Source organism: Diabrotica undecimpunctata, chromosome 1, assembly GCF_040954645.1.
Source record: "Diabrotica undecimpunctata isolate CICGRU chromosome 1, icDiaUnde3, whole genome shotgun sequence".
In the NCBI taxonomy this organism is placed as follows: Eukaryota; Metazoa; Arthropoda; class Insecta; order Coleoptera; family Chrysomelidae; genus Diabrotica; species Diabrotica undecimpunctata.
Genome location: NC_092803.1, coordinates 16407402 through 16429276, shown reverse-complemented (window position 1 = coordinate 16429276; position 21875 = coordinate 16407402). Strand labels below are relative to the sequence as shown.

Sequence of the window (21875 nt, the reverse complement as noted above, 5' to 3'; positions counted from 1 at the left end):
TATATATATTTTTTTTAAAATGCAATAAGTGATTTTCAAACTACATAAATAGCCAATGAAAACGACATATGCGACAATGTTGTCGCACTTTTATTAAATTTTTAGTGAACGATCAAATCTTACCAAAAATAGAACAACCATAATGAAGTATCAAATTATAAGGTAATTAATTTAAACAAATGTTATAAATTTCAAACATTTTAATTGAAATGATAAACTGAGTCACTGCACAACAAAAAACAGTAACTACTAATAATAACGAAGAACAATTTAAAAGAAAACTAAAAATATGTACATAGTTATGATAAACCCATAAATTAGAACTGGAAAAGATACAATGATGGTAACAAAATAAAAATAATTCAAAATAGATTTTCGAAATGGAACCCTGCAGCCTGTATACATTTTTGTTGCCGAATTGTTAATTGACGTATTGAATTACGGATACTCTAGGGATCGTTTCTAATAGTATTACAACAATGTATAATTCTATCAATTAATTGTTGTCGGTTATTAATATTCACTGCGTAAACTAGTTGCTTCAATCGTCCCCAAATATGGTAATCAACGGGATTGAAATCAGGGGATCTTGAAGGCCACGAAATAGGACCTGCACGTCCTATCCACCTGTTGCCATAAACATTATTGAGATGTTGTCTCACTGCCAGTAAAAAGTGTGGGGGTGCCCCATCATGCTGAAAATACATCACTTGGATAGCAACGTTCGCGTTGGCAAGCAAATTCGGCAAAATATTTTGTAGAAAGTTCAAATAGACCTGCCCTGTTAAAGGACCATCAAAAAAGTGAGGACCTACTAATTGGTTATTTATGACACCAATCCACACGTTAACCGAAAACCTTAACTGAGAACGACGTTCTCGAATAGCATGGGGATTTTCTTCTTCCCACACATGTGAATTTCGTGAATTATTTATCCCGTCTCTGGTAAATTGGGCTTCATCTGTAAATAGTGTCCTGTATAGCGTTGGTCGATTATTGTTAATCCATCTACAAAATTCCAACCTATCGATCTCATCTCCAGCATGTAGTCGCTGAACCATTTGAATGTGATATGGGTATAGATTATTTTTTTGTAAGACTCTACTTACTTTTGATTGAGTAACATTGAGTTCTCAACTTACTTGTCTAGTGCTTATTGTAGGGTTCATAGTAACGGCGTCCATAATGTCATCTTCCTGCGCTTCATCTACATGTCGCTCTGTTGTTCCACTAGGAAAAGTGCCATTTTCTCGCAAATAATTAAAAACTGACCCAAATGTTGGATGACTGGGAGTTCGACGATTAGGAAATCTCCTGCGATATTCTCTACCAGCAGCCCTACCATTCCCATTACAGAATCCATAAACAAATATTATGTCTGCATATTCTGTGGTCGAAAACTGATGTGGCATTTTGAACGAAAGTAACAAAAGCTCTACCAAAACTAACACAATGTACTTAACGTAGATATGACAGAAGAAATATGTATTCTTGTACACATAAATAACAATTGATAATGACAATAATGACAATGGGTATAAAATATTAAGAAACGTCAAACGGTCAACGCCAACCTTCATTTTAAACTTTTTTAGAATTATTTTTATTTAGTACAGTTGATGCAATGTATTATTATTTGACATAAAATTTTAATCATTTACAATCAACAAATCTAACACATACAAGAGGTTTGACTTTTTAATCATTTTAATTTATTATTTATCGAAAATAATGCCCCAATACGATCTATGACTAAAAATTTAAAATTGAAAAACAATTGATTCTATCGTAGAGATAATACAAAGTGACAGTAAAGATGTTAATTTTCTACGTATTAGATTATGTTGTAGGAACTCATTTTAATTAAAATGTTTGAAATTTATAACATTTGTTTAAATTATTAATACCTTATAATTTGATACTTCATTATGGTTGTTCTATTTTTGGTAAGATTTGATCGTTCACTAAAAATTTAATAAAAATGCGACAACATTGTCGCATATGTCGTTTTCATTGGCTATTTATGTAGTTTGAAAATCACATTGCATTTTAAAAAAAATTTATAGAGGGTGTAATATTTAATACGAATCCCTAAATTAATTTTTCCAAAGCAAGTCCTGGAATTGTTTAGTTTAGCTAATACCACTCGAATGCTTGATAGTAGTGTACTGTATCATGCAAAAATTAAAAAAATCAAATGAGCCGTATAAACACTACAGTAAAATGAAATAAATGGTCAATTACACAAATCACCCTGTTAATTAATAAAGAAGAGGAGTTGACATTTTTTAGTGGCCACATGATATGCTCCCTGAGGGACTCTACATATGGTAGAAGTATGTAAAGTTCCTCATGACTCACCCTGTATAAACTTTATTATCTTTGTACTTAGTTAAATAGTATTTATTGCAAATTACCAAGTGGTTCGGTAGTTCCAAAATTAGGTAGGTAAGTTGCTAGTAATAACTAAACAGGAAAGAACAATATAATTTGCAATTATTTCTGGGAAAGCCGTTAAAAAGGAAAGGAAAAAAGGAAGTCAAAATTAAAAATATGCTCATTTCAAAAAAGTTTATTGCTATAATATCCAATTTACAAAAAAATTTAAAAAAATATATGTAAATATTATTGATAGATTTTCTTTATAATTTTTTCAAAGATCTAAGATTAGGATTCTCTTTCGTTATCATTTTTTTTTTTGGAAATTATTTTCTGTTATCTAAATCTAGGACTGTGACATAGATTTTGACATTGCTTTTAAAAAATACCTATAAGAAATCTGCAATGTTTTATCAACGTAGAAATTCAGACAAGGTATGCGAAGAATACGAATTTATTTAGAGGACAAATTTTGTTTTTTTTAATGTATTCGGTTGTCTTTGGCTGCAAATATAAATTTGCCATTGGTTTGCAGTTATCTAGATTTTTGAAACTGGATCTTAAAGATTCTGGATCTAACGTGGGTCACTGGTACCAAAAAAATCTTTTGTTTTCAAAAAGGGTTTTGTTAAGATTGCACATTCGGGAATGTAGATTATAAAGTTTGGGCTTCATAGACTTCACTTATTTACTTAAATTGTTAAATAATGGTAGTATGTGCTCCATTATGATCTACATATTATTGTGAATGTGATGGTGAAGAAAATGTTTAGAGGATTGTATTGTTCTACTATTCTGCTAATAACAAAGACAATCAGCACGTTTGAGCAGTATTGAGAATTTTAAGAATCTTCGTTTGAGTGAAATTTTAAGATGATTTAAGAGCTTCTACCCTTTTGATACTATTACTAGTATATTAAATGGCAAGGGCAGCGTTCTTAAAATTCAAACAATTGTTCTGTGACAAAAATCTGAATACTGCACTGAGACTGAGGTTTGTTGAATGTTACGTCTGGTCGCAACTATTGTACGGGGTAGAAACATGGACACTAAAAGCGCAAATAGTTAAAAAGATTGAAGCCTTTGAACTTTGGATATACCGGAGAATGTTGAGAATTCCATGGACTGCCAGGGTCAACAATGAGGAAGTGCTGAGAAGGATGGGTCGAGACAAAAAATTGTTGAGAACTATAAAAGTACGCAAGACTGCATACCTTGGACACATACTAAGAAATAATAAATATAGTCTTCTGCAGGTCATCATGCAGGGTAGAGTCGATGGCAATAAGGGAATAGGTAGAAAGAGGAAGTCATGGCTGCGAAATATTCGAGACTGGACAAACATGACTGTAGACGAATTATTTCACGTTGCAAAAGACAGAGATACTTTTAGAAATGTGGTCGCCAACCTCCGTTAATGGGGACGGCATAGGAAGAAGAAGGAGAAGACTAGTATATTTATAAACGTTTTTTACACAATCAACAGCTTTTGGAAGTTTTAAACATGCATTAAATACACCAAAGCAAAGATATGACAAATACACCGATTGAGAAAAATATGAGGAATCTATGGGTTAAACCTAGTTATTACTGAGTCGTTGGGTACAACGACAATTTGCGCTTCATCAGTTGGAAGGTCAATACAGTCTTGGAAACACGGAATCCGTTTTCCTTCAAATAATTTGACCATTTTTTTGTAAATATTGATATAAAAAATATTGATATAGATTATAACTTATTACTATACAGTATTATACAGTATTGTTGGAGCATGATTTACCAATTGGCGTTTTTCATTTTGGGCGGTAGCCGTTTGTGCATACGTTTTGGCGTATTTGATATTTTAAACAATTTCCAATAAAAGTGTTTACGGTGGATTTTAATAGCTTTATAATATAAAAACCTTAGGTCTATACAAAAACGTTAGACCTGGCAACATAGGTCGAGAGATCCTGTGTACACTCAGCAAGAAAAGAGTTCTGGATAAGTATGTGTAGATTATCAAAGACATCTAGGATGAAGAGAAGACTAATGAATTTCTTGTAAAAGTAAGATTGTATCAGGACTCGACACTTAATCGTTTATTATTAACAGTGTTGATAGTGTCGTTGATGCATTATGGTTAAGTGAACTTGTTTCTGTTATCTGAACGTAAAATTTGATCCATTACTTATGACTCACCCCGTATATGAAAAATAATCTCTTAAGTGACATAATAGATATTTATACAGGGTGAGTCATGGGGAACTTTACATACTTCTACCATACATACTTCTACCATTCTTACATACTTCATTATGGTTGTTCAATTTTAGGTAAGATTTGATCGTTAACTAAAAATTTAATAAAAGTGCGACAACATTGTCGCATATGTCGTTTTCATTGGCTATTTATGTAGTTTGAAAATCACTTATTGCATTTAAAAAAAAAAATTATACAGGGTGTAGTATTTAATACGAATCCCTAAATTAATTTTTCCAAAGCCAGTCCTGGAATTTTTTAGTTTAGCTAATACCAGTCGAATGCTTGATAGTAGTGTACTGTATCATGCAAAAATTAAAAAAATCAAATGAGCCGTATAAACACTACGGTAAAATGAAATAAATGGTCAATTACACAAATCACCCTGTTAATTAATAAAGAAGAGGAGTTGACATTTTTTAGTGGCCACATGATATGCTCCCTGAGGGACTCTACATATGGTAGAAGTATGTAAAGTTCCTCATGACTCACCCTGTATATTGTTTATTTTAGATGCGGCTGTGATGAATGTATACAAAAATCCGAAGAAGATTCCCTTCGACATTCTTTATCTAGACTAAACGAATACAAAGCCCTTGCCAGTCCGTCCCTAATAGCTCTATCCTCAAGTGATCCCTTGCTGACAGCTTTCCAGTTGTCTTGGGAGCTACGAAATTTGGCATTCGCTGAACCTGTAAGTACTTTTCTCTTTTTTTCTTCTTTTTCAAATATATTTATATCACTTACTAATAATTATTTCGTTTTTACTCGTTGGCATAAAACGTCTGCAGAAGCACCACTCGATAATTTATTAATATTTTTCTAGGAATGTAAATCTGAATATATGGATTTGCGTCTCCAGTGTCAGCAGTTTGCCGTAGATTTGTTACACCAGTCCCGAAATTCTCAGGAACTGGCTATAATACTAAACCACGATCCAGAAAATCCTCCGTACGAAGAAGGAGAACACATGAAACTAGCTAGATTAGAGCTAGCTATACAGTACAAGCAGAAAAAGGTAATTATATAGAACGTATCAACGAATTTATCAACGATATTTCATAACTGCTTCTACTTTTTTATGAAAACTTAAATTTTTATGTGTTTTTTTTTAATCAATTACTTTTGAAAATGCAATATTAAATTTTTCCAAATTTTAAGTTTATTATTAACTTTCAATTAGGAACGGAAAAGATATTAATTTAATTTAAAACGTCTACAAAATTACCTCCCACATACTATATACAAGAAAATTTTGAAAAATCAAATATTTCTTTTGAAATGAAATGCATTCTTCTTGGCATTCTACTGACCATTTTTGAATATAGGCGTCTTCCAACTCATTCCATCCATCTGAGCAACATACTTCCAATTTGTTCTAGCTATTTTTTTGATGTTATCTACCCATCCCATCTGTGGTCTTTCACGGTAGTCTACCTTTGCCCGGTCTCCAATGTATTGCTGACCCTTTGGAGGCGTTCCAACGTTGGTCATTTTGTCTACAATTTTTGTTGTCATATGCCCGACTTTTGTTTGTCATCTATATCATGATAGGAAGGCTGCACTGGTTGAACACTTTGCTGGAAGGGATTGGAAGGTATTTTTCCTTTCCAAGTTTCCTAGTGATTTGGTTCTCTTTGTCAAGTTTCAGATTTTGCCTAGGTAGATATAATTTTGGACTTCTTCTTCTCCTTCTTCCTCTTTATAAGCAATACTGATTGTTCATTGGCGGATTGATACCCTTTGGAAGATTGGCACTCCATTTTTTGCGCAGTCGTCCGATACTTCTTCTACCAATTGGTGATATATCTTTTGATTGATTATTCTATTATTCTTGGACTTGTTTTTATTGCTATTTATAGTTATGCGTCTGGGGTCGTCTGTGTTTGTCATTGTTTTTGATTTTTACATATTTATTTTTAGGCTTACCGATGTTTTGAGAGCTGTCTGTCAGTTCTTCCACCATATTTTGTAGTTCCTCGAATATGCTAGCTATAATCACGATGCCGTCAGCGAATCTGAGGTGGTTTAACTTGCCATTAACGATGCTATATATTGACTAACTTGTAGTTTTGTAGACGCCTTCTAGTGCTAGAATAAACAGCTTTGGCGATATCTCGTCGCCTTGTCGACCTTTTTTCCTAATGGAGATATCGAACGTACTTATAATATCGTCATTTCTGTTTAATTTCATTTTTTAATGGTATACATGCATTAAATATATGTACACTGTTATAGTTTGTGTCGCATCCAAACATTCAACAACTGCTAGCAGCTATTTGGTACGAAGGGGTCCCAGGTTTTAGAAGAAAATCATCAAAAGAGAAAATAATGATCACTGTAAGGGTAGCAGTGTTATTTCCGTTCTACTGTATGCTGTATATGATTGCACCAGAAACACATACAGGAAAACTGATGAGGAAACCGTTCATGAAATTCTTGATACATGCATCATCGTATTTGTTTTTTCTATGTAAGTTATTTTACACTATATTTTATATTACCTATGAACAATAACTATTATATAGTAAATAGTTTCGAGTGCCTATTCTTAAAACTAAACTGTTGACTAGATATTATATTTCTAGAATGATCAGACACAACCTATTCACAACCACTTTCAGATAATCAATGCTGATTAAAATGAGAAGAACTAAATGAAAAAACTTTCCAATAAATTAAATAAAAACACGGTTGAGTCTATGGTCTATCTATCTATCTACTTAGCCTTCTTCGGTCCATCTTTGGACATAGGCCTCCCCAATCCTTTTCCATTCTTCTCTGTTTGTCGCTATAGTCATCCACCTAGAGCTCACGTGCTTCTTGATATCATCTGCCCATCTGATTTGGGGCCTTCCTCTGCTTCGTTTATATTCCCACGGTCTCCAACTTATAAGAATTTTGTTCCATCGGTCTTCTTTTTGTCTTATATTGTGTCCGGCAAATCTCCATTTCAATTTTGCGACTTCTTGTCTAATATCCCTCACTTTTGTTTTCTCTCTTATCCACTCGTTTTTCTTTTTATCCATTAGTCTTGGTATCATATGTCTATGGTATCATATCTAATATCTGTTTCTCTATAAAAAATCTGATTATTTATAAAAAAATTATTGTATTAAGTACTACAGATTTTCAGATTTACTGAATGTTTTCAGTGCTACTCATTTTGGTGTCACTGAGAGCTGATGACTTGGTCTTAGAACATTTTGGATCAGATTCCATGAAAGCATATGTAATAGAGAAGTATGAAAAACAAAGAGGCAATCCTCCGACCATATTGGAATATGCTGTTCTTCTATACGTCATAGGTAATTTTTTTTTTGACAACTGTATAATATAGGTATCAGTTTTTTATTCACTTCATTAAATATTAAAAAAAAAAACTGGGTAAATTTTTATTATTCTAACAAGGTATTAAGATATTTCTGCAAGAACGTTTAACGAGAATATTTTTCTTGAAATTTTTATAGAAATTTCTAGGGATTTCTAGAATTATCTAGAAATTAGAAGATTTAGTTATAAAAAAGGTATTTTTGTGATAGTTTGCAGTTTGAAAACTGACAAGAAACTGTTAGGACATTACAATACGATTTAAAATGTTAACAACATTGTATTAACATTTAAATACATTTTCAGGTTTCATTTTCGAAGAGACTCAGGAAATATTCGTTGAAGGGATAAAATCATACCTAAGAAACTTATGGAACTTTATTGATTTCACTAGAAACGTATTATATACAGCAGTGTTCTTACTGCGTGTGGCTTCGTACTTTCAGCAGGCGGCTGAGATTAAAAACGATCCGTCCACGGCATACATCAGAAGAGAAGAATGGTATGCCTTTGATCCTCAACTCATTGCTGAGGGTTTGTTCGCGGCTGCAAATATTTTTAGGTAAGTATGGGATTCGTTTATTGTTCTACAACCCATTCTTTAGGTGAAGCCTTTGGCCTAAATAAAACTACAATATTCACACTATGTAGCCTCATAGATTTTTTTCGGTGTTTCTTACAAGAACTACAAAGATTACAATTATATTTCTTTACTAGTATAGTCTAACAAGCTATCTAAGAGAGTCATAAATATTTAACTCAGCATGGTGCTAGTGTTAGAGGTGGGAAATTCTATAAAGAAGGAATCTACCTGTTTTTTAAAATGATCCCTTGTTTTTGTGATTTCCGACCTCTAACCATATCAATACGCTGAGTTGAATATTAATGAGTCCCTTGGATAGCATGTTGCACTGTAGGTACTATTATTTTACCTTTTGCTATCCTCTCCGATATTTTGAATTTATTTCTGGATATACTTCAATGTTTAGATCAAGCAACTTATGTTATTAACAATTTAGTATATTTTTGTTATGGATTAAGGTAGTAAAGATAAAAAATCAGTAGAGGTTACGTATAAAATTGACTTAAAATTAAGAAACACCTTTGGAATAAGAACTTAGTATTCTCTTTTATTTTAGTGCCTTAAAACTAGTCCATCTCTTCTCAATCAATCCTCACTTGGGACCATTGCAGGTATCTTTAGGTCGAATGGTTATCGACATCGTCAAATTCTTCTTTATATACTCATTAGTTTTATTTGCCTTTGCATGTGGTAAGTAAAAATGTTCTATATTATCCACAATTTTTGATAACATTGTAAATATAGTAGCAAATATTATGTGTTATTTATCAAACAAGTATAGAAGTAGTATACTATATCACCTTGTAGTGATCTAGTGATTTAAGTTTTTAAAAATTTTAGGCCTTAACCAACTATTATGGTACTTCTCTGACTTGGAGAAAAAGAAGTGCTATCACCTACCAAATGGTGAACCAGATTTTGATGGAGCTGCAGATGCCTGTATGAAATGGAGGCGATTTGCAAAGTATGTACTGATTTAAAAGAGCAACCATAATATTTTGGTTACATAAGTAACTCTAACTTTATGAATTTGATTTGACCAAGTTTTTTTTATTTCAGCGTCTTTGAGTCGTCGCAGTCACTGTTTTGGGCCAGTTTTGGAATGGTTGACCTTTCCAGCTTTGAGCTAACTGGAATTAAAACATATACCAGATTCTGGGGTCTTCTAATGTTTGGTTCATACAGTGTGATCAATGTGATCGTACTATTGAACCTTCTTATAGCTATGATGTCGAATTCGTACGCTATGATAGATGTACGTATATTATAAATCATTTATTGCTACTAAAAGTGTCGTTTTACTTTTGATTCAATAAAATTTGTAGGAACACTCAGATACAGAGTGGAAATTTGCTAGAACGAAGCTCTGGATGAGTTACTTCGAAGAAACTGGAACCCTGCCCCCACCTTTTAACATTTTCCCCAAACCAAAAATGTTCTTCAAGCTTTTAGGAATAAGGAAGAAGGACAAAATGAGAAGAATGTCGACTAAGGTATCTGTCATTTGATCTCAGTAAATATAAAAATAATTTTTTGGTTATTTAAGAGAAGAAATCGAGAAGAAAAAGAAAGGGACTACAGATATACAGCAGTTATGAGAGCTCTTGTGTGGAGATACGTGTCAGCCATGCACAGGAAATGTGATGAGGCAATGGTTACTGAGGACGATGTTAACGAACTGAAAAGTGACATTTCTTCCTTTAGATATGAAATACTAGAGGTTCTTGGAAAGAATGGAATGGATATTTCATCTGCAGAAAAGAAAGAAAAAGGTAAGTAATCATACGAAAATGGTTGCGTTTCGATTTAATTTGAGCTTCTTACCACTCCCTGACACGTGTTTCTGGGTCTTCCCGTCATCAGAGAGAGCTTGTAAGAAAACTCAAACTAAACCAAAACGCACCGACTACTCTGGCAATTATAGAAAAATTAATTACCAGAGTATGCTACTAGAGACATCTAGTGATGAAAGATGAAGTTAAATGTGTCGATAGCAATTAAAGTAAATTGTATACTCACGCTTAATCAAGCCATTAAGAGCGATGCTGGGAATATTTATATTCCACTATGCATCAACAATTTACCCATATAAATTACCATCTTTCTTGTACTCATTGCGTCGAGTAAGGACGATAAATATACGAAAATGGTTGCGTTTCGATTTAATTTGAGCTTCTTACCACTCCCTGACACGTGTTTCTGGGTCTTCCCGTCATCAGTGGTAAGAAGCTCAAATTAAATCGAAACGCAACCATTTTCGTATATTTATCGTCCTTACTCGACGCAATGAGTACAAGAAAGATGGTAATTTATATGGGTAAATTGTTGATGCATAGTGGAATATAAATATTCCCAGCATCGCTCTTAATGGCTTGATTAAGCGTGAGTATACAATTTACTTTAATTGCTATCGACACATTTAACTTCATCTTTCATCACTAGATGTCTCTAGTAGCATACTCTGGTAATTATTTTTTCTATAATTGCCAGAGTAGTCGGTGCGTTTTGGTTTAGTTTGAGTTTTCTTACAAGCTCTCTCTGATGACGGGAAGTCCCAGAAACACGTGTCAGGGAGTGGTAAGAAGCTCAAATTAAATCGAAACGCAACCATTTTCGTATATTTATCGTCCTTACTCGACGCAATGAGTACAAGAAAGATGGTAATTTATATGGGTAAATTGTTGATGCATAGTGGAATATAAATATTCCCAGCATCGCTCTTAATGGCTTGATTAAGCGTGAGTATACAATTTACTTTAATTGCTATCGACACATTTAACTTCGGTAAGTAATCAACCTGTAATATACAAATCCAATATCAGATATTTTTTTGAGATCAATGAATAAAATATGAGCGAGTCTTTCCTTATTCCTAGATTTTTCTGGGTGGCTATAGAAAAGAAAAAATCCAGGATCAAGTATGTTTACCTCGTAAACAGGCGCTCAGGTGGTCTGAAGGATACAACGGCGAAATTTGGGACGTGGGTATATATATATATATATATATATATATATATATATATATATATATATATATATATATATATATATATATATATATATATATATATATATATCTAGTATGGTGTATATTTGGATCAAAATAAATTTATTGACATACCAATGGAAATAGACAGAATTTTGTATAAAAAGAAAGGAAAAATAAAGATATTAACATAAAAAGAAAGGAAGAATAAAAGATCTTGTCTTTTTTTAGAGGGACAAGGAAAACCCAGGGGAACCTAGATGTTAAGGGAATTATTTATCAGAACCATAAGAAAATACTTTTTCTGAACAATTTATATATATACCAAAGAGAAAATGCAATCATATACTTACCTTGTATCGTCGCTCTACATTCCTGTTAGAACCATCTTATTATTTTTCAAAAGAAAGGAAGACCACGAAAGAGTAATAAATAAATAATTCAAAAGTTGGAAAAGGGAAGTATTTTTGAAGTGTACTAGGAGAGATCATGTGGTAAGCAGAAAATTGCTGGTTCAATTTTTTATTTTCTTTTTTAAACAATGAAAAAAGCACACTAAAGACTGTACACTGGACTCCACAAAAAAACGCATTAAAAATTTTAGTTATGGTACGGGTGTTAGAACCCGACCATTTTTACTGGAATTGAAGCAGCAGATAGAGTCTGCTCTGTTGTCTACGGGAGTCAACAGTCAAGAGGGAGGCGAAAAATATGTCTATTCGTTACAGGCACCAAAATCAGAGAGAGGAGATGAAAATAAGTAGAAGGAAATATTACTAAGGGTTAGATTGGGTAATGATTTGAAATTGTGGGTCATAGTTATAGGATTTGATACAACGAAAAATGTAATATTGTTTTTCGCATGTGAAACATTCAACAGACATTATACAAGAAAATAGTTAGGATCCCCGCCCTTTACAGTATTGCTCATCCGAATATCCAAACTCTAAGGCGTTTTGTTTATTTCCGGAACATTTTACATTAGGAGATGCCATCATTTTAATATAATTTTTGATTTTGTTATGTTGAAAAAAGTCTCTTTATTATTCTAGCGTAAAAATATTGAACACTTTCTGTATCAGCATCATCCCCCCTGCACGATTTAGCCAATACATTCTCGATGCAATCAAAATGCTAAACTATCTCTTTACATTTTTCAGTACGGGTCAGAATCCATACTCTACATACTGCCCTTTCAGCCTGTTTATTCTTGAGAGTATCCACTATATACTTGTGTTGAAACACATACTTATTTTTTTTATATTTTTTAGCAATATTAGGTAAAAGGATGAAAGTTTGGGAAAGGCGACTAATGAAAGACTTCAAAGTAGCTCCAATATCTCAAGAAGAAGATGAAGATTTAGAGTTATTTGCGCCTCCTCCAGAGAATGAAGGATCCTTGGCCAGGTAAGATCTATAAGAATTGTATAATATAGTTATATCTACAATAATATCATGAATTAAAGGGAAGGAACAGAACATAAATAAAACAATATATAACGTGCATCTAATTGAAAAGATAAATAAGAAATGTAATATGTAGAAGCTACAACAAATTAAATAAACACCTATCAAGAATAGTAATAAAGTAATGAAGTATCAGCAATAACAATAAATAATGGGCAAATCATAACTTGCATAGACAATACTGCAAAAAAAATAAAAAATAATTCTACAACAAATTTAAAGCATCAAAAAACAATCCTAGCATCGAAACAAGACTACTAAAGGACCAAATAGAAGAAAACAAATCTGAGGACAAACAGATCAACAGAACATGGAAAGAATATTATAATATTATGCAAAAATATCACACACGAGAGAAGAAATACATTACGACGAAGAAGAACTATCAAAATTACAACACAACGACGACATAGGAGTTTTCACAGAAGAATCAAATGACAAATTCAAACACGCATACCTCGAAGCCCATATAGCTTTCATCTACTCGGAAAGGGGCTTAATAAACGATGAGCCACTTAATAACATAAGACATCCAAGATTTTTATTTTTTTGACGTATAATATAGGTTTACCAAATAATCAAAGTTATGCCTTTGCAAGAACATATTGTTATAGTTAAAACCATGTATGAAGACTGCTTTGCGATTTAATTCTGATAACTTTATTACTAGTGGACTAAGTAAGCGAAGATATCTCTAACAACAGCTTTATGTATAACACTTTTCTGTTGTGTCAATCAGCGCTGCTCAGCAAGTTTACGGAATAGTATGGACCATTATATATCGTATTTATACAGTAAATTTATTAACAAACATGTTTAAATGATTTTTTTTTAATTTCTTGTGACGTATAATGAAGATCACCTAATAATGTTGATGTTATGTCTTTATAAGAACGTATTATTGGAAAAATAAGGTTCCATCCACACATATCATTGAAAAATGATTCATGTTATCTAAAAACTGTTATCGACAAAGTTGTTGATGGTTAAAAATTAAATGATCTGGTATTATTTGATATCTTAGTGGGAATTACATACCTAGTAGGTAACTTGTCAATCGGCAGAAATGTTATTTAAAACTAAGTATTATTATTATATTAAAATTTTTATTCACTTTATACCAATGTGCAAAAGCACACGTCACCAGAAATATTAATTAACAAAACTGATTAAAGTATGTTTAAGTGTATTTAGTAATTCATTTATTAAATTTTTAGTTTATTTAGTAATCTTACTTAGTAATTAGTATTTAGTATAGTATAGCATACTAAACTGAATAATTACTAAGTATATTTAAAATGTCATTAAATAAATAAATAAATAAACAGAAAGGAAAAGACAGTTAAGATTTGATTTCACGTAGGTACAGGGCGCTTGCGCATCCGCTTATACGTATTTCGACCTAATATGCCTCATCAGAACGGCTTTCGCAATCGCTCTGAACGTGAAATAAATCTTTTCTGTTTTAGGAAGCAACTCTAACATGGCTTCGTATAGACGCAATGTAGCGACATCTGATAATAAAATCGTAAACTAATTTTCGAAACCAAATTCAGAATTTCGCTTTAATCTGTGCTTTCTAAGAATTGCAAGGCAAAACAGACGTTGAGATGTTATGAGAGACATGGGGAATCTAAAAATTGCATTCCACAACATATCTCCTCAACTAAGCAAAATTCTTAGTGAATTGGTTTCTAGTACTCGTACAGAGTATATCGAAACAAAAAGGAAAAGACAGTGAAGATTTGATTTCACGTACAGGGCGCTTGCGCATCCGCTTATACGTATTTCGGTCTAATAGGCCTTATCAGAAAGACTTTCGCAATCGCTCTGAACGTAAAATAAATCTTTTCTATCTTAGGAAGTGTCTTTTCCTTTTTATTTCGATATACTATGTACGAGTACTAGAAACCAATTCGCTAAGAATTTTGCTTACTTGAGGAGATATGTTGTGGAATGCAATTTTTAGATTCCCCTTGTCTCTCATAACATCTTTATCAACGTCTGTTTTGCCTTGCAATTCCTAGAAGGCACAGATTAAAGCGAAATTCTAAATTTGGTTTCGAAAATTTATTTACGATTTTATTATCAAATAAATAAATGTTATTTACAACATAATATAATAAAAACTAATAAAAAATTATAATAAAAACAAGTCATAATTATCCATTGTTTGGTAAATATTATATTTTAATCAAATCAATATTTTTGTTTTTCTTCTGAGCTGAGCTTTTCATCAAGAATGATTTTTTTTTTGTAAAATGTAAGATAAACTTTTCTTCATTTGCATACAATTTTTGCGATATACTGTATATCATACTTCACCAAAAATAATTCCCTTATCCTTTTAGTCATTAAATTGTGTAAATTATTTGAAACTCATGTTTTTAGATATCATACTAAAAATACCCAATATTACTGTGATCGTCCACATATTGACAACATTGTAAAATTTTTAATATCTACCGAGTGATTATCAAGCCGTACAATGTTTGTAATGTTCGGGTAAATTCCATCCTTTTCTGACCGAATACTTTCTCGCTCTACGCACTGGAAACTCCTCCTTGTCACGAGATTCCTGTTCTCCAGTACTTACGATACCATCCTTCTGGTGGAAAAACTAGAAGAACGCAACACCTTGTTCAACAAAAGCAAAAAATTTGTACTACAAGATAAAACTAGTGCTAAACACTGGCGAGAAAAGGACTGATGAAATAGACATTGATGAAGGTGTGCGAAAATGCTGTAACCTTCCTCACTCTCATCATATATAACGACGATGTCCCCAAAAACTAAAAATCAGTAATATAGCAGTAAACAACTCGATGAATGTGCTTTTCTTAGTGTTTTATTATTAACAATATTCAAAACAAATAGTACAGGAAACAAAAGATGAACTCCAATTAGCAATACAGCTTTTAAATAAATGTTCATGTAAATCTACTTAACACAGCAATTTGCAGTAGTCGTACAATCGATAAAACATTACATAGTGAAATAGGTAAAAAAAGTAAAATCTATAAATCTACGACTGTTGCACTCTTATTCTTCTTTTTATGTAGACATGACTCTGTCTGTTTTTCAATGTGTCTTAAGTAAGTTGTCGTTCCATCGTTTTCGTGGTCTTCCTATGGGGGAACCGTCTCTTGCCGTCTTTACTACTCTATTTGTTGTCATTCGGCTTACATGATCGTTCCATTCTACTGTTCTATTTCTTACCCAGTTCTTCATGTTCTCCACCTTGCATCTACGTCGTATATCTGTACGTCTAGCTCTGCCCATAGTATCTTATCATCAATTTTTCTAAGTGTTTCATGTCTGCTGTTTCTAACATCATTTTTGCCCTCTCTGTGTAAAGTCGTGTTTTTGCCGCGTATCTCATTATTGGTCTGATGACTGTTTTGTAAATTCTGTCTTTCATTTCTTTCCCGATATTTTTATTTCTCCATATTGTTTCATTTAGGTAGCCTGCGGCTCTGTTTGCTCTATTCACTTGATCTTCCACTTCAGTTCCGAGCTTTTTGTAGCTAGATAATGTGATGCCTAGATATTTTAACTCCATCCCTCGTTCTATTATCTGACCTTCCAGCTCCAATTTACATCTTAGTAAATTTGTTGTTATATCCATGCATTTTGTCTTTTTTAGGAAGGTGTAAAATTCCTGTAAAAAAGTAGAAGAAATAGTTATTTTTCAATCTCTTAGATATTTACTATTTATTATTTGCAGATTTCGAAGAATAGCCAAACTAGCGGTCCTGGATACGAACACCATTAAGTGGAGACAAGTAGTGAAAAGTGCTCAAATAGCGTAAGTACTAATAATCAATATCTAACCTAACCAGCGATGGTATAGGAAAACTTTGCCTAAATCAGTTTTTCGTAGGTCTCAAATTGGTCGATGCCACAGAAAAGATTCCTTAAAGAAACAGCAGAATTTACAACGAGCCATCGAGGAAGCACGACGAATAACGTCAAAGAGCCCTGAAAATCTATCAAGAGCAACTACTCCAATAACTCCTATAACGTTACCAGATCTGAGTGGATCCGAAATGATGGGATTAATTACTGGAGGTAAGAAATCCTGCTATAAAAATTCTTTTTTAGTTATTTCGTATACTTTGGGTTTTTAGAAAAAGGAAAAAAGATATATGCTTTGAGTCCGAATATAACAGTAAAAAAAATCACACCAACAGCAGCTACACCTACCATCTCAATTGATCCACCTAAAACTAATGCCACAAAAGAAACATCTAGTCCTGCTGTTTCAAAACTTAATAAACAAGAGAAAGATCTTATTGAATTTGATAGCGCCAAAGCTTCTCCAGTGCCAAGCATGAAACAATCTGAAGATTCGTCTTCGTCTGACTCCCTAGATCAAATCCTCAAGGATATTAACATATCAGAAACTGACTATTCACAGGATACTATTACCTCACCTCCAATAATAGTGTCCCCTCCTCTGGAAGAGTCTGGAAGCCCAGGAAAAAAATCTATTGATTCCTACATTGACCCCAAACGTAAAACTAATGTTGAAGATGTGCTTGGTGAGGACTGGAATCTATCAGAAGATGAAAAGTCTATTGACGATATATCAAAAGAAGATGTCATATCTATACCTAGACCGACCAGTCCCATACCTAAAGTATTATTAAAAGATCCACAGTCGCCTGAGAAAAGCAGCCTTAAAGGAAGTCCAAGCAGGAGTCCTGCACCTTTCGAATTAAAATCCACGTCTCCAAGTACACCGAAACAACCAAAGAGTCCAAAAGGTACTCCAGAACCACGCAAGAGCCCAAAATCTACTTCCGATCCTATAGAATCAACACCTATTAGTCCACCTAAACAATGTAGTCCAACAAGAAAAACACCAGAACCAATCGATGTAGAAGCTACTGTAGCTAGTCCAATTAAAGAATCAGCTGTTCGAAGATCACCTAGCCCAATTCCCACGTCACAAACGGTGGAAAAGGAATCCTTAGATTTTAAAGAAGTAGAATCTTCTATTGAAGACGTTAATAAATCCATAGATGGCGATACAGTTGCTTGTGAAGAAGTTTCCAAGACCAAAGATGATACAAATACTGCAGAGAAGGTTGAAAGGTCAAGTTCAGAATTAGAGTCTGAAGCAGATGCAGAGGTAGCAGCTTTAACAAAAGAAGGACAATCTGATGATGAAAGTAAGAAGACTCCAGAAAAAGTAAAATCTGGACCAAAGCATGTTGTAACGTTTGCAGACGTAAGTAATAGTACCAGTTTTACTTTTTAAAATCTGACAGCTATACTATTTATTGTAGGAAAAAGAAAAACTACAAACTCCGCCACCGATGACTTCCGCTATGTCTCCCCTAGCGCTACGAAATATTCAGCGAGTTCATACTACGAAATCACAACCAAAATATGGTTGGTTATAAAATATTACAACCTAGATCACCGTAAGGAATAAAAATATCGATTAGTTGTTCGAATGGGCCCTTCAAAGAGTGCCTTGTTTGGAATTTTGGTTTTTTATAATAGTTTCATATATCTTCTATTATATTCCATATTCTAACGAGTCTAAAAGTTAAACAAGAGTTATTCCACTGCTCCAATCAGAAGCAACCGTTCACCATCTGTTAACATGTATTTTTTATTTGTCGATACTTAGTGTGGACTACTACAGAACAAAAATAATTTCACTTCTCTGCTATATACTCTGCTAACATCTTGTCGATCTCCGGAGATACCTTTGCATAGCTGACGATAACTTTGAGTAAAATAACTTTCAATTCAACCAATAACTTTGAAATCGCAGTGATATGCTGGTTTCTACAATTACAGAGACTGACAAAGTATTGTGCTCCTATATATATATATATATATATATATATATATATATATATATATATATATATATATATATATATATATATATATATATATATATATATATATATGTAAAATAAAGTTTTATTTTAAGGTTGCAGTCATTAATAGGGCAGGAAAGTGAAACTCTTTGTTCTTTAATCAAGCTTTCGCAAAATTTATTTGCCTCTTCAGGATATGCTAAAATATGGTATCAGTAAATACAATGAAATTAGAATTAAATAACATTATATAAAACTAGTATAAAAACTTACAACATGAGGTTAATCCATTAAATTTTTAAATTGACAAAACATTAAAACTTAACTTATTAAAATTATATAGTTATGTAAGTAGAATATTTTAATTTTATATAAATTCATTATGAATTTCTACAAAATTAAATAATGGATTTAATGGAATAACCTCATGTTGTAAGTTTTTATACTAGTTTTATATAATGTTATTTATTGTATTGATTTCATTGTATTTACTGATACCATATTTTAGCATATCCTGAAGAAGCAAATAAATTTTGCGAAAGCTTGATTAAAGAACAAAGAGTTTCACTTTCCTGTCCTATTAATGACTGCAACCTCAAAATAAAACTTTATTTTACATAACGTGTCAGTCAATAATACCTAACTACTTTATATATATATATATATATATATATATATATATATATATATATATATATATATATATATATATATATATATATATATATATATAAAATCTTTGTTTTTTCTAAAGCTCAATATTTCGCCATTTATTTGATGGCTTCATCGGGAGTAAAGAAATTAAAAGATTATACACATAAATAAAATTGAATACTAAAATAACATTATTGTTGATGAAACTGTACATTTAATAAAATGCATGTAAAAATTTAAAATATCTTTGAGCACGTTCGTTAACAATAAATAAGATGGAACAAATTTATTGTTAACGAACGTGCTCAAAGATATTTTAAATTTTTACATGCATTTTATTAAATGTACAGTTTCATCAACAATAATGTTATTTTAGTATTCAATTTTATTTATGTGTATAATCTTTTAATTTCTTTACTCCCGATGAAGCCATCAAATAAATGGCGAAATATTGAGCTTTAGAAAATATATATATATATATATATATATATATATATATATATATATATATATATATATATATATATATATATATATATATATATATATATTGTACAGTAAGCGCTAGTAGACACACGGGTAATATGACAAATACATGTCTCAATAAGATAAAAGAAATTATGGTTGAAACATTAACTAGAAATACAAAAACAAACATTAAAATTAACAAAGGGGGAAACAAGAAAGAGAAAAAAGTCGAAAGTGGTATAGCGATTCGGAGAAATCAAAATTTTACATAATAATATCATACTTATCTACATCCAAGTTTTAAATTTTAAAGTTGTAAAAGAACTTCCTCTGGTTTTTTCCTTAGTTTATTTTCAGCAGGTGGTGCAAGATTATGTATCCATAAAATTATAGAAAATATGCCACTTAATGATCCAGCTTTTTAAATGGACATAAATTTTGAATGACAGGAATACCTATATTATTTCGAATTTTGGAATAATGTTTGAAAATGTTCGGACCAAATGTTTAATAAATACTTCTCAAAATAATTTTGGAATTTTTATTGTAGTTAGTTTCCTATTATATGTAAAATTTTTAAAGTAATTAACAAAAATTTTAGATGGATGAATGTCCAGCATTAAGAAATTTCTTCATAGGAAATGCAAATTAGAAAGACGTCCAATGCAATTTAAAGGTAGCCAGTAGTGCCAGATAAAAAAAAATATCCAGATCAAAATCAAATGGTGGGTAATGTTCTCAAGAAGTTGTGGAGGACTCTTAACAACATTATCAATAGTACCAACAAATGCAAACCGTCAGCAATATCCAAATTAACGGTAGATAATATAACAATAGAAGATCTAGTTTCCAAAGCTCATCAGTTAAATGGAAAGTTCACATAAATTGTGTGAAGTTTTCTTCAAACATTCTTAATTTCATCCCCTTTTGTCACTCAACTCATCTATATCTAAGCATACTCATTTCCGCTACATGCATCCGTTGTTCCGCTTTCTTTTTAACTTCCCAAGATAGTTTTACCACCTTGGTGTGAAAACGGATGTGAGGCAATTATAAAAGAAAGAAAACAAACTGAATATTTATAAAACAAATAGCTCTTTGGAAAATTACTTCATGTGCAAAAAAGTTTTAGCCAGAGTTAAGAAGTATCTCAAAGAAAAAGCTAAATATAACTGGCGTATGTGGTGTGCTAATTTAAACAAAAATACTCTAGCTATAGAGCTCTGGACCCAAGCAAAAAAAATCAGAGACCTACTACAACCACTAAGAAACCTTGTAACTATCAAGATAATTTCTTCAACATAATAGTTCCGCTAATGGTGCATAACAATATTAACCATTTAGTGACTACGCGAGAACAAACTAAGAAAAATCATCATATACTTTTAGAGCCTATTGAGTTTAAAAGAAATTGACTTTGCATTAGATATGCATTGGAAAATTGAAAAAAATACCTCTCCTGGATATGATGAAATTCGGTATCCTATGCTGTATCATTTACCAATTAATGCTAATATATTTTTAACCCAGATAATGAACATTTGGATAAGCGGTGAGAATATTTAAGAGTGGAAAAAAGTTATCGTTGTGCCTATTCTGCCACCCGGTAAAACCCTAGATGAAACCGAATCATACAGACCTATTTCTTTATTACCGTGTATATTAAAAATTTTTGAAGGAATTGTCAAACATTGGAATGGTGGTTCTATACCACCAATGCTTTTCCTCAAAGTCAGCAAGCCTCACTATTTCTTTACACAAAATGGGCTTATGATAGCGTAGACTGGTCTATACTACCAAATAAAATGATCAACTTACAAGTTTCAGAAGAAGTAGCAGACACCATACTCAAACTCTACATAAATAGATCAGTAGCAATCCGAAAAGATAACGGCATCATATCTGAATATTGTTCGGTAACAAA

General features: G+C 32.1%; 1 protein-coding gene across 3 annotated transcripts in view; it reads left to right on the top strand.

Moving 5' to 3' along the window:
- Positions 1 to 18889, top strand: part of LOC140445412 (transient-receptor-potential-like protein) — a 142530-nt gene extending 123641 nt beyond the window's left edge. For all 3 annotated transcript variants that reach the window (XM_072537438.1, XM_072537429.1, XM_072537421.1), the window contains exons 5-19: positions 5134 to 5314; positions 5447 to 5638; positions 6859 to 7093; positions 7776 to 7928; positions 8257 to 8512; positions 9090 to 9223; positions 9374 to 9497; positions 9593 to 9788; positions 9859 to 10026; positions 10080 to 10305; positions 12791 to 12926; positions 16714 to 16794; positions 16870 to 17057; positions 17117 to 18222; positions 18281 to 18889. In XM_072537438.1, coding sequence (XP_072393539.1) covers positions 5134 to 5314; positions 5447 to 5638; positions 6859 to 7093; positions 7776 to 7928; positions 8257 to 8512; positions 9090 to 9223; positions 9374 to 9497; positions 9593 to 9788; positions 9859 to 10026; positions 10080 to 10305; positions 12791 to 12926; positions 16714 to 16794; positions 16870 to 17057; positions 17117 to 18222; positions 18281 to 18397 — 3493 coding nt within the window. In that variant the 3' untranslated portion in view covers positions 18398 to 18889. The remainder of the gene's footprint in view (positions 1 to 5133; positions 5315 to 5446; positions 5639 to 6858; positions 7094 to 7775; positions 7929 to 8256; positions 8513 to 9089; positions 9224 to 9373; positions 9498 to 9592; positions 9789 to 9858; positions 10027 to 10079; positions 10306 to 12790; positions 12927 to 16713; positions 16795 to 16869; positions 17058 to 17116; positions 18223 to 18280) is intronic.
- Positions 18890 to 21875: the final 2986 nt, after the last annotated feature.